This window comes from Chlamydotis macqueenii, chromosome 6, assembly GCF_036417535.1.
Source record: "Chlamydotis macqueenii isolate bChlMac1 chromosome 6, bChlMac1.mat, whole genome shotgun sequence".
Lineage (NCBI taxonomy): Eukaryota > Metazoa > Chordata > Aves > Otidiformes > Otididae > Chlamydotis > Chlamydotis macqueenii.
Window position 1 is genome coordinate 35,036,901 of NC_141561.1, and position 14,611 is coordinate 35,051,511.

At 38.0% G+C, this 14,611-nt stretch overlaps 1 protein-coding gene across 7 annotated transcripts in view; it reads right to left on the minus strand.

Annotated features, from left to right (window-relative positions):
• GULP1 (GULP PTB domain containing engulfment adaptor 1) overlaps positions 1–14,611 on the minus strand; it is a 175,148-nt gene that overhangs the window by 61,611 nt on the left and 98,926 nt on the right. For all 7 annotated transcript variants that reach the window (XM_086751405.1, XM_086751408.1, XM_086751409.1 and 4 more), the window contains one exon: positions 8,795–8,856. In XM_086751405.1, the coding sequence (XP_086607531.1) occupies positions 8,795–8,856 (62 nt within the window). The remainder of the gene's footprint in view (positions 1–8,794; positions 8,857–14,611) is intronic.

Here is a 14,611-nt window from a genome sequence, read left to right on the forward strand (position 1 = left end):
CTCAATTGTATAAGGCTCTGTTTTGTCTCACTTGATTTTGAAGTCAGCCCCATTTTCAGATGGGAATCAACAGGATCATCTCCAGGGATTCCTTCCAACCTAAATTATTGTAGATTCTCACATTTCAACTCCTAAAGCAAATCCTAATAAAAGTGCAACATAGCCAAAAGGACACCTGTAATATTGAAGGAATCATAAGGCATTCCACCTTCCTAAAATTGAGGGTGCCTCAAAGTCTCACAATGAGCTGAATCTCTTGCAGTTTTGTATTTTCAATCCAGATCATACTTGTTAGATATTGTATCTATGGTGCCAAATAACTGATTCTAGAACATTCTATCAAAAATGCCTAAAGCTGTTGGCTGTTTAAAAAAAAAATTTTAATGAAAAAACTGAAACTTAGACTGCTCTAAAAGTCAGAGATGAGGAAAAAGACTGTAATTAAGCAGCCGGGGTGCTAAAGAGAATGGATGTGAAGGCAATCAATGTGAGAAAAACAAACAGACTGGATACAAGAGAGACTTAAAATTTCCTCAGAATAGGGAACACTCCAGCGCTCTGGCAGGTTACAGATCAGCTTCAATGCAGACTAGGGGCTCCGTCCCAGTCCTGCTTCACTACACAGGTTCAACATATTACTTAATGAGAAAGGGGCTTAAAATACTTCTCAGACCCTATGCTACATATGCTGCCATTAATTGGTGCAATCTATTTTTTCTTCTCGCCTTGAAATTATAGCTTCCATCTCTTATTTGCATTGCAAATCTGTTCATACTTGTAATTGAAGTATGCCATACAGCACTTAGACATCTCAAGCAAAATGGAGCTTATAAAGAGACCAAGGGATCATACACAGAATGTGAGATGAGAACTCTGAAGAACAGATCAAAAGCTACTGTTTTGTCTTTCAGTTGTGGTTTATAAAGTATTTTTAAAAAGGATCAATATTTTTTTATCTCACTCCTCCAAGTAAATTCACTGATTTGTTTATTTTACTGGAATGTACAAAAAATATTTCACTGAAACACATGTGCTCTATCGATTGCTTTTTCTGGGAGAGAAAAATAAATGAAACATGACACACTATATTAAACTGTCTTGCATTATTTCAGAAGTTTTGAAACCCTTTTTGGTTTTTATTAGCCCTGAGTAATCAGATGCAACCACGCTACTGCACAGCCTGCCCATCCATCTGGGGAGGACTTTGCAACAGCACACTGCCATAGTGCCAGGTAGACAAAACCAAAGAAGGAACCTGTACAGGACTGCAGTTCATGTCTGCCTAAAATTAGCTGCAATACATAAAAGTTAGGCATTAGGCAAAGCACCCTTCTCTCTGCTTTCAGTACATATACGTATCCATCTTCATCCTCATCTGTTACACTGCAGAATTAGCACTACAGGCACCTGCAGCATCCAGACATAAACCACTTTCCACTCCTATCCCTGCACTTTGCAAGTGTTTATCACCTTGCCAAATTTTTATTACTTTGATCTAAGCATTCTGTTCCATGCATACGCCTCAAAATGGTATACTTGTTTGCATTTCTGTATGACATTAGGAGCTTCAGTCAAACTTAAACCTCTCTGTGCAAAATACACACAAGAAGACCTTAAGAAAGAAAAAATGGAATTGCTTGTAAACTTCATTTTTTTTTCTTGAAGCAGATCATCTTCTGGAGAATAAGAGTGATCTGAAGTTGTGCAGCTGGGTATTTTACACGTAACTAACACAGGGCTATAGACACTGGAGAGAGACCTTACACAAGTCAAAACTGCACTGTTGCTATTCCACAAATTTTTCTAAACTTCTCAGTAAGTGTTCAGTTATAAGATACCAGGACTCCAATTATAAACAAGTCACATTTTTCAAAGCTTTCAGACAAGCAATAGTAAATGGAAGCGAAAGACCAAACTCTGGGGGCAGAGGCACACAGACACTGCAAGCCACATGGCTACTAACTCTTGCAAAGCGATCTTGACGTGCCGACATGTAGCGGGCATTATGGGCTACTCAAGCATAGGGAATACGCATTCATACACTCTTTGAACTTGTGTGCCTTCATATGCAGATGAGATACACAATTGTCTGCAAATACTGTTCCACTTCCATTACTGTACAGCAATAGGCTATTGATGGAAAGTAAGGGGTGGGTTTGTGCTCAAAGGACTGGACTATGACTCAGGGGGTGCAGACTTAATTCTCGCCCCTTTACAAACTGGCTACACAACCTCAGCAAGACAGACTGACAATTCTGCAAAAGCATTCAGTACCCCACAGAGCTTTCCAAGGAGCTCAGAAAAGTTCAGATTTTAAGGAAGCTGAAATATTCACCAGGTTCCACAGAGACAAATGCCAACAACAGAAACTGCTTAGTGCTGAACAGTTAAAATGCAGCTCCTCTCATTTAGCTATTTATATGAGATTATGTTTGTTGCTGTTGAAAGTTTAAATACAATCCTTCTGCATCAGTCATCTATTTTGCGGAATATTTTTGGATATAATGCTATCCTCTCCCACCCTTCTCCCATTTTAACTGCGCACCTTTGTAAACAAGATAGAACGGGTGGGTCCATCTTCCTCAAGCAGAAAGGTTGACTGTAGCCCCTGCAGTCTCTAAATATTTTATTTATATTATTATTCCATCTTTTGAATAATGATCCCCAAGTTCAACGACCGTAATGTATCAGAAATAACTATGTACAGATTTGCATTTCCTTGTAAAATTGTAATTTTCTGTTTTCATATTTCATTTGGATCTTTTCACAATAGTAATTTTTCTTGTACTTAAACATTAAATTAATTATGATTACAACCAAGACATTTTGATACTCTAATGAAACTTAATTGGAATTATGTTATTAATTCTAATTATAATACATTAAAGGTAGGAAAACAAATTATTTCTTGTAATGCTCTCTTCTATTTCATTAATTTCTCATTTTCAACGTTTCCATGCTCTGTTTGTAATATCCTGCTATATCTAACTTCACCACATAAATTTAAGTATAATTTTCAATAGCGTGCCTTCTATCTCTGTTTACTTGGAAAACCTATATACAATTTTCCCTTTGATATTCTTTCATTAATTACTTTTACTGACATAAAACCATGGTCATTCTGTAGTATGCTGACTTCATAGAAAAAGAGGAATTGGTAACATAGCTATAGTAACAAAAATTTGTAGAAGTGCAGCTTACACCATGAAAATATGGCTTGGATAATACCGTACACTCATGATAGCAATATGCAGATATTCAAAAGCCATAATTGCACCTGTAGTCCTGGTATGGTAGTTATGTCAATTAGAAGCACCATGATATTTTTGACCTAAAGCTCCTACCCAAAATGCCTGCTCCAGAAAAGTATTATCTGCCATTCCTGAATGATAAAAAAGTTGAAGGAATAAGAAATCACATAACGTTGAAAACCTACTAAGTTCTGTTTCTTGTACTACAGTAAAGATTAATACTGTTAGGTACTGCCAAGAAGGTTTTTTTGCAGGGTATTTATTTATTTATTACTAATGCTTTTTCTTTTCTTCTTTGCTCCAGTTGCAGTACAGATCCAAGACATATATTTAATAATTGAGAGAAGAGACCATCCATGAAACTGAACAACAATTCACAATTAATTGCCATCAATAAACCCACAATAATACAAAGTAAGAGAGGTTTAAATTTTTTTTTGGGAAAGCTTTGCTTGTTTATCTTCAAAGTCTCAAATTCAAACGTCATCAAGAATCATAAATACGTCCATAAAAATATACAATGTTTTAAAATAAAATAAGCCTGAAACAAGCATTAGGACAGTAGCTGTCTCGGCACTAGGAAGCCATCACGCCTCTGGGTAAAATAAACTCCCACAGGTTTTAACATGCCATCACGATGTTATGTAAAATAGCTGCTCTCCACCCTAGCGTAAGGTCAAAGCCGCTGACTCCACAGTACACCAGCAGCCAACACAAATACCAGACTTGCAAAGCAGAAGCTCTAATCTGCAAAACAGAAATATGCACATGTGGAAATTTGATATAAGCCAAAAAATAGCCAAGTGACTACAAAGGGGAATTCATATATAATTTTCTACAAAGAGACATAGTAAACATTGCTGTTCTGCCCAGTGCCAACTTTTTATCAGCAGAAAGACAGCCCTCAGGATAGTATCAGTTACGTGATGACAACAACCAGTCCATTTTTACGGCTGCAGTCAGATTCCATTATGAAGTCACACTCTGATCGCTTTTGTCTTGGAGAAAAAAAAAAAAACAACTGGACTAAAATCAATAGAATTAACTTAAGAGCAAAAAAGAACTTTTTTTTTTTTTCCCCTACAGTATGGAAAGTAATACAAGCATCTGTTTGTAGTTATGGAAAATTACAGAAAAGAGGTGGTACAAAAGAAACGTTGATTTACATTACCATTTCATATCCCTGTAACATAAAAAGCTTTTGTTAGGTGAACATTGCCATTTGACTATATCTACATGAGTTCTGCATCCCCATATTGGACAACACACTATCAAGATTCTAAAGGATTTTTTTTTTTAAGAAAAAAAAAACCTGACTAATATGCTTTCATTTAGAGTGACATATTCAAGAAAAATATAGGATCACAAACTAACGGCAAAGTTCTGACTTCAACAGGCCCAAATTTCATCTCCGGAGCATACTGAAATGTGTGGAGTCTTACCACCAGTGCTTTCAGCAAGACTAAGACTAGTGACATTAGTAAGATTTAAAAACAAACAAAACCCCTCAAACCAACAATGATCAACCTCCCTTCCCCAAAAAGCACCCCCCCAAGACCCCTATCACCTTATGCCATACACCAATACATGTCAAAACCCAGCAAATTTCAAAATAGCAAGTACAACGAGGACTAGGTATGCTCCAAAGGGGAGAGACTCAAGATATATTTATATTTCTGGGTATCCTCATGAGACTTAGTAGCTCCTAGATTTTACTTCCAGAAGAAACAACTCTGCTTGCAAAAAGGATTATTGCCATAACTCGTCCTGAGGATGTATGTCCTAAGATATACGAGACTGTTAAGAAGTCCTCTCCAATTTGTAGGAAAAAAAAAAAAAAAAAAAGGCCAGTTGTCTATACCGCAGGGTTCTTATAATTTCCAGTTAACTTTGTTAGGATTCTTTTTTTATAACAGTCAATTCATGAACTGCATTTTATTAACAAGCTTTCTTTAATTCTTAGATGTTTTAGGAACCAAGTAAATAAACAAAATATCATCTTTTCCAGTTGTTCCTTGCAAGCTCTCCTTCTTGTGGTCATTTCAGAAGACTAGCGTCAGAGAAATAAATTTTGTGTCTTATAAAGAATAGAAGACATGATTTTTCACCCATGATAATTTTCATTCAAAAAACGATGTACCAGAACACAGCTCACTTGCTCATGGAAAAAGAGCATCTCTGGTATTGCTTTCCATCAAACTGATTTGATTTTCTGAACATGTCATTCTTCACTCACATAATTACCTTTTGAAATAAATCAGATAAAGCATTGTCTTTTCCTCCAAACAAATATAAAAGTTATACAAATAGAATGTTATAAAATTGGAAGTGGAACACAACGAACATTTGGGGGAAAAAAAAAAATCAAATAGTCTTTTTCAATACTTGCTTTATGAATGCTTCCTGAGTGTTTAATCATTATTTCACAACGTAGTTCCAAGATATTAAATCAATAGAATATTTCAGTTAAAAATCAAAACATTACAAAACCTAAATAAGGTACTAATAGACAGATACTTTCCTCTTAAAAAGAAAAATATTGCAAAACTTAATGAAAATGGTAGTTGAGAACCGAGATGGAAGCATCATCTAGATCTAATAATCTTATGTCTGCATATGCCAGCTAACCTCATAAAAGCCGTGCAAATTTATCTCAGGTCTCAATAAAAAAAGCGATATAGAAATCTCATGGCCTTTACACTCCATTTACAGAGCAGGGCAAATTTTTCTTGCTTTGCATTAATGAATCAAATAACTGACAGTTCTAAATAATAATTTTCTGCTGTGATTCAAATGAAAAAAATGGTTGTGTTTCTTTGTTTTTTTTCTTGGTTTTTTGTTTGTTTATTTGTTTTGGTTTTTTTTTCACACATATGCTGTAGTACATTGCAGCTTCCTGCAATTATTCTGACAGACCTTAGAGGCAACAGCGTGGAGGCTGAGGAGGCTTTGTGAGTTCAGAACCCACATTAAACAGGAGCAGAACTGGAGAGGACACTTGAGCATATATCAGCCTAAATAAAAGAAAAGACTTTTTTGGACCAAGAATCTTCTGTAACAAGACAGAGAACAGATTTCCTTCAAATAGAAATTCCCTGTGTCTTTTTTCACCCCCAGTTGTCGTCAATGCAGTTATTTCTACAGTTATCACCATCTTATCACCATTGTCTTTATTCTATTTTTTTTTTCTGCGCAGCTGTACTAACACCTTGTTCTGGTTTTGTTAGTGAGGGGGGGGCCTAAGGTGGTAGCTTCTGTAGGAAACTGCTAGAAGTCGCTCCCCTTTGTTCAGTGGACTCGGCCGGGCCTAGGGCGGACCCGCTGCTGGCCAAGGCCGAGCCAATTGGTAGCAGAATGTCCCGTGATAACGCCTCTGCGATAACGTATTTAAGTAGGGGAAAACAGGAAAAAGAGGGGGAGAAGATGTGAAGCAGCTGAGCGGGGGGCAGAGAGGGGGAGGCGCGAGCCTCATGGGCCTTGCAGGCCTCACCCTCTGGCCTCCCGCCGGGCAGCCGACTGGGCCCAACTCGGCCCGGCCCGGCTGCAAGAAGTGGAGAGGAGATGAGAAGTGAATAAGATGTAAAAAGGATCCTGAGAGACGTCTGCCAGCCTGTTGTGGGGAACGGCTGCAGATGCCAAGGTCAGTTCAGAAGGAGGGGGAGGAGTAATATGGCTCCTGGCCAAGATTCCTCTGCAACTCGTGGTGACGACCATGGTGGAGCAGGTTGTCCCCCTACAGCCCATGGAGGTCCACGGAGGGGCAGAGATCCACCTGCAGCCCGTGGAGGACCCCACGCCGGAGCAGGTGGAGGCCTGAAGGAGGCTGTGGCCCGTGGAGGGCCCGCTGGGACAGCTGTTCTGGAGGGACTGCACCCCGTGGAAGAGATGACCCACGCCGGAGCAGTTTCACGAAGGACTGTGGCCCGTGGGAGGGACCCCACGCTGGAGCAGAGGAGGAATGCGAGGAGTTCTTCCCCTGACGATGATACAGCGGCGTAAAACAACACGTGATGAACTGACCGCGACCCCCATTCCCTTTTCCCCCCCGTGCCGCTCGGGAGGGGAAGGTAGTAGAGATAATGTTAAGCCTGGGAAGAGGGAGGGGTGGGGGGGGAGGTTATCTTGTTCCCTGTCTCATTCTCCTGCTAATTTTAGAAATAAATGAATAGTTTTCCCCAAGTCGAGTCTGTTTTGCCCGTGACGGTAACTTTAAGGATTTCTCCCCGTCCTTATCTCAAACCTTGAGCTGTTTTTTTTCTTATATCATCTCCTCCTATTCTCTCGGAGGGTGGGGGGACCGAGAGCCAGACTGCGTAGTCTGGTCCTGATCAGGGCTGAACTACGACACACCTATTCTTGAGATATGCTCTTAACAAAAACAATGAGACATGAAAGATGAGGGAGGTTTCTTTTTTCTCTTTAAGTGAAGATCACAAACGAATGGACATCGGTCAGCGCATTAACAAAATTCATAGCTTCAGTTTGCTCTTAAAACAGATGGCACACTCACCCCAGCAAGTATTCCTCTCTCTCAAAAACTGTAATATAAAAGCCAAGGTGTCTGGCAAGGCTATACAGTTAAAGGGTAATGTATCCTTTGGTCAAAAAATCAGTTTGAGAGCACACAGAATAAAAACATGTTCACTTGGCAACTAGCAGAAGGAGACTGAAATTTCCACTACAAACACTTGCTCACTATCTGGCTACACTAAGCAAAAGAAAACTGCAAACACAACAGCAGCGAACACCAGTACAGGAAACCGAGCCCCAGCCTATGAATTAATTTTTATTTTCATACTAAAAAATATCAATCATACAAGAACTTTATCCAGAACAGACTACAGTGGAATCTCACTGAATTATCCTCCTAGTTTAGGCAAGCAATAGCTGATTACTCTGTCTACTCTGAGTTATGCTGATTACTCTGTATTCCCAGCTCCTTTTAGCAAACCATTTTCTAAGCTGTTATTTAGGGAAGATGCATTTCCTCTGAACAGATGTCATCAGACTAATTGAGATACTACTGGAGAACTACGTTGTAACTGGGATAAGAAAGCATGAGTAAGACTTCTGTTTTTACTGTGCAAAAAATCTATTATTATTCTACCATATTTCCAAAGTATTGACATTCCAATATATCCAGCAGATAGGATCGTTATTCATTGCCTTTGCTGTTGTTCAAAAGAAGTTTGTGCTATTCATTTTAATTTCTACAGTACTGTAAGCATGCAGCCTGATGTTTATTAATTCCTTCGCACTCCAGATTTTCATCCATTTAGCATCCATTAAAAGGAAACAGAGCATCAAGCAGAAGAGAAACACTAGCTTGCTTTCTAAAAAAAACATTAAATAATTCAGAACAAGAATCAATTCTCCATTATTTAAAAAATATAAATTTTTCATCTGCAAAACAGACATTTACTAAGTTTTTCTTTGCTATTTCATTTGGCTACTTCACGTCTCTGCAGTTTTCAAATGAAAAGCAAGACAGAGTGCACTGTGTTCTAAAGGTAAGAGGACAAAATAACTTCATATTTTCTTACCTTTGCATTATAGGGAATATAATGCTTTGATAAGGCTTCAGGAGTGTGCATCCATGTTTTGTCTACAGAAAAGCAAAATAAAAGAAGCACTGAATAGGTTATTCAATTGTTAACGTAACTACTACAGTACCTATCCGGAAAACATCAACAACTCTCCTTTTACTCAGAGAAGTATCTGTCTGAAACAGTTATTGGGGCTGGAGGTAAATGGAGCGTATCTCAACTTTTCAAAACATTTACATGAAAGAACCAGTTACTTCTCTCGGGCACATTCCCATTTTAACAGACTTGATTTACCTTAAGAATTCAACCTCTTCCCCCCCCCCCCCCCCCCCCCCAATACACGCTCTAAGGTTTTTTTGCTGTTTCTGCCTCAGATCAATATTGTCTGCATCCTGCTGTGGTTGTTTAAAGCACTGACTGCATGCTGCGCTTCTAATGATGTTTTTTTATGAATTACATGCTTTTTGAGTGAATTATCAAGACATTAAAGGAACTAAGGAAATTATTTTGGAAAAATAACCAGAGTGATAACTGATAGAAGAAAAGCCCTAATCCTTCTGCAAGAAAACAGAAGTAAGTCAGATTGTGCTAACTGATTCAGAACTTTACGTCAAAAAACAGATGTTCCAAAATAATTGTATTACCAACCACATGAGAGATTCTGTAATGAGTAGTATTTTATACTCCACACATTCAATACTTAGTAGTATTTTCTAACATGATACTACTCCTGTTTTAATTAGCATTAATTAAAATCACAAATCTGGAATGCTATTGAATTAAGTAACATAATAATAGCTCAAAGCAAAATTCTACCCTTGGATATTCACAGACTTTGCCTTTAACGGGAGTTGCAGTTATAGCAATTACTTTTTTGTTAGTTACACATACGAACGATAAAACCCTATTCACTTCAAACTGTTCAAGAGCAAAAGTTGTGACATTTGTTGACACTAAACCAATAACTGAATATTTTTGACTATACAGAAGCAAAAAAAACCTGTTAAACAAGATATTCACCATAGCCACCAAAACTGCAAAGCTGGAGGAAATATTTTTCTTTAAGCAAATTTCATTCTAGATGGCAGTAATGTTCAGCTCCATTGCTCAAGAGTGGTATTATCACTTCTTAATTAAGCAAGCGTGATTTGTCCATTCAGCAGCACCTGGGAGTACGATTATGCACTGAAGCAGCTCTTCTTTTCAACTGTGGCTTGTGATGGGAATACCAGAACCAAGAACCAACACGCATCCCCCAAACCAGTTTAAGACTTGAAACCTGATCTCTATTTTGAACACAAGGTCAAGAGCTGATGTTATCCACAAGTAAAAAGTAACAATCGGTGTGAATTAGGAATGTTAGAATAAAGCCTGACAACCCAAAAGATAACTGTAAACATTCTGTTTCAAAGTGATGGGGCTTGACTGCACATCCCAGACGCAGAAGGAGCTGGCACATAAGGCAGGGCTGCTCTCAGCCCCATCATGCTTACTGCAGCAGAGCGAACATCTGCGCAGTGCAGATTTCAAGTCTGAAATATCCACTCACATTGCTCATGTCCATGTTTTATTTATCCATTTCTTACACATCAACTGTTTACTAGCTTCAGCAGGATACTGGTGTGTTTATAAATACATAGAGGAAAATATAATAAAAATGTTCCAAAAATAAAACATTGAATCTCTAAAAAGTGACAACAAAAAACCCCAAACCAAACAGTCTTCCACTCATTTCAGTGCCTAGGACCAGCAAAAACAAACTATAGGGCTGTAGCTTCTAAGGTAATTCTACAGGCAGACAGCTGACTAAAAGGTACCAGTAAAACTAACTACTCCTTGCAAATGTTTCCTTCTCCCTTCTTCCCATACTCAAGTAGAGTAAACTCAAATCTGAAAAAAAAAAAAAAAGGTGATATAATTTGGCAGTCAAGTTTGAAATGCTGGTCTTAATTAAGCAGCTTTCCAATATTATAATTAGGTACAAAGCTTTACCTTAATTTTTTTTTTTTGTAAAGTCATTCCTGTGCCTACCAACCTCAAACTGTAATACTATAGGGATTCCAGTAAGGAATAACACTGCTGAGAGTGTTTCCACAGCTGTTGGTACCCCTAGTTAGAGGAAGATGAGGAAATATGGATGGATAGGCTCAGCTCAAAAGGCTATCAGTAGAAGGACACAAAAAAGATGCCTGGATTCTGAGCCTTGTGCCATGGATTAAAACACTGAGTCAGCAAGCAGTGTTTCCAACATCCAGATGTAGATCTGTAGACACCATGACATACGTAGCGAGCTCTCCATTGACACTGGAAACCCACCTCCTTGAGGCAGGTAATAGTTTCAGGATGGTGGCACTTTTGAAAGAACTCTTAATGCTACACAAAAATCAATACAAGGCAAAATTCATATTGAAGCAAAGAAATGCACAAAGTCATGTAGTAGATATTACAAAAAAGTTTGTTACCAGCATTTCCTTCTGTATTGTAAGCTCTGATTTTGGACTTATGCCACTATCTTTCAGCAGCTGTTTGAAATATCGCTTCGAGTTACTTTGATTTCACAGCTGCTGAGAAATACCAGATTTCAGACATTTTGCACCGAATAAACCAGAAAAATATGAAAACAATAAAATCTATAAAACAGGTATTCATTTAAATAGCTAATGTGGATGTGGCTTGCTGGTTGCGTGATCCCTCACTTTTTAAATTACATAGGTTTTCACAGCTTAGTACTTAATTATTGATTCTGAAGCAACAAAGTGTGAAACTCTACAAAGAAAATCACAGTCCATGTTATTATTTTATTAGATATAGAGCAGCAAGAGTTCTAGACACTTCTTAGATAAATAAAGCAGCAAGTCCAAAAGCAAGGACCAAAAGTCTAGATAAAACCCAAACTGACAACTGCATGCATCTGACAGAACAGCCGTAGAAAGGGAACAGAGACTTACGCTATCACACCTGGTGAAAACTACAGCTACTTTAGATCTTGGCTGAAGTTCTTAATCTAGGTTACCTTAGCCTTTACATTAAAGTTGAAATAAGTGTTCAGTTATTTTTTGAGAATTATGAGTTTGAGTCATCCAGGGTCCATTAAAACCTAAGCAGAGCTTAGCCTGAACAAGGTGTGATACATTCTAAGAGGTAAAAGCCCAAGTACGAGGTGGTTTTGCCAAACATACTGGCAGCGCATGGTAGAAAAGATGGGAAAATGGGTCAATGTTTAAAATCCAAGGACTCCGCCCTGCTTAAAGAGAGGCAGCAATCCCATAGCCACAATACCTGCTCACATGCACGGCATGCTAACTGCGGCGTGGGCTTTCAGACAGCCCCTGTAACCGCAGCACTGCATCCCATCTAGTTTTTAAGCTAATTTGACTTGGGTGAGAGCTTCTCGGGTTTTGCCAGCATACACTAGTCTGCTAAGGGCAGTGGGAAAACCGCATAAAATTAACATTTGGAAGATCCACGGTTTTACAGAATTGCAAGGGTGGAGGAAGGGGGCTAGGCACTTTCACGGTCACAGGATTAACTGTGCTCAAACTGAGACTTCACTCCTTTCTTGTCCCCCTTGAATCACACCAGTCCCTTTCCACTAGAGAGGAAAGATTCCTTTACAATCTGCATTTCAGATCAAACACTTGGTCATCACACAATCTGGGAGCACTGGTGTGAGCCACTTCAGAGGCCTCAGCAGCACTGGGAGAGCCAGGGAAAAGCAAGGCGCTGACAAATCACAGGTTGAAGTCATTGAACTCGGGGACTTCATAAAGTATCCAGAACAACTGTGGTGCACTTAGCAGAGGATGACATGAGGTTAGATAACAGCACAGCTGACCATTCATCTACCAAAAAGGAAAGCAGTAACAGTGCCAAGAAATTGTTCTCCCTTTGAGATTAATTTCTCCACACATTACTGCCCACAGATAATACAGAATGGATTCAGCAGAGGCATTGATGAACTATTTCTAAATGGTAACACAACGCTCAGTAGTGCAACTTTAGTTAACTGCTTCCCTAAAGCCCGCTCTCATTATTAATTCATGGCTATTAAAAGCAGCTCCGCTTAACTATGTTTCCAAAGTGTTTATCAAAGCATATGAGACCTAGGAGCCATTCCATTTAATGTGATGAGCAGAGAAAGACTCTGATTTTAACTTTTTTTTTTTTTTCACTGCCACAGTGGAAATACAATTATTTCTAGAAGGTAAAAACGAAAAGCCTTTATTCTTAACTGAACCAAAATCTCTTTGACATCAATGGATGTTTTCCTGGCTAACAGAAGAGAAGAAATCTTGGAACTGTCTTTTCTTCCTGCTTTACAAAACTTGCTATAGAGAGAAAGATCTTACGTGACAATCAGCCTAATAGCAGTCTCCTGAAGAAGAGGAGAGCATCCCATAAGATCCATGCTACATCTAGGTATTAGTGCCTCAGGGAACAGAGCTTATTTGCTTTAAATGTGTGTATATACATACCTATACCTTTCATTTTTCCTAGATTATATATTTTTGTATAAATAAAGAAAACCTTCACAATGGAACATACAAGAATGGTCATCTTGTTAAATCACTTCCTTTATCCTGCACTGCAACATACAGGTAGGTTCTCATAAACCTCCCTTTTGCCAGTCAGACAACAAGGTAAAAATCTCTCTTCCTGACTGCTGCAGGCAAGAAATGAACACTGAGCCATGACACCGTACTGCTTGTTACCAGTGTTTTCATCTGAATGCAATACCTAAACGTTATTAACAAACATGAATCTACCCATAGTCTTCTATAATTCAGCTATAGTATTTGTTCCAACCACCTTCCGCGGCACGATCGAGTACAATCTGTGTGTCTAATAGTGGCAATTTATTAAAGTTATTACCAGGTTACTATGATTAAGCAATTGAAATTATGAGTCAGATTCTGTCCTAAGCACATATAGGCAAATACCCATCAACATACATAATTCAAAAATAATTACTTTTATTGTTTCTTCCTTTTTTTTTTTTTTTTTGACGAACATAAAATGTTCTTTGGAGGCATAGTTATTCTTTGCCAAGACAATGAAGCTGTATCTCCCTAGAACAGAGTGAGCTTTGCAGAACGCTTTGCCTTTCTGTGTCCTTCTCTTGTAATATTTAGGACCTTATGAATGGTTTTAAACAGTTGATTACTAAAACAGTAAAATGATATCATAGAATGCTGGCTTGGCATAGTTAGAAAATTTTAAAAAGTCAAATATTTGCATTTCCTCAAATAGTAACACACTGCATAACCTATGCATTTTAACCTATATATTTTTAAGATATGGATGCTAGTATGTAGAATTTGACAAGAAAGGAAAATAGGATAAAAATAATATATTAGTGCAACTAATGAATGATTAGTTGATCTTTGCTTTTGCACTTCTAATCTGTTAATGTTAGAAAATTTAACAAATTCAGCTTCCTAAATTGAAGGGAAAAACATGAAAAAAATTCTGAGCTATTTAGCTTGCACCTTTTAAGTTGTCTTGCCACCAGAAGAGCTACACTGTGTCTTTGATAAAAGCTTATAAAAGAAGTTGAAAAAGATTACTAGTATAGCACAATTTATTTTAAGTTATCACATTTTCACAAGTTTTCACTAAGAAGTATGTACAGATCAAACTTCCAACTCCATCTTTCACTTTTGGAGTCAAGAGTTCAGTCAACTATTCCAGTATAACTTTAAATAAATTTGGAAAAGTATCAATTAAGCGTGTCCAAAATTGTTAAAAAGGCAAGTTTTTGAAGACTTGTAAACTGTTTAAGTAAGAACATTACAAGTGTCAATTTGGTAGGGC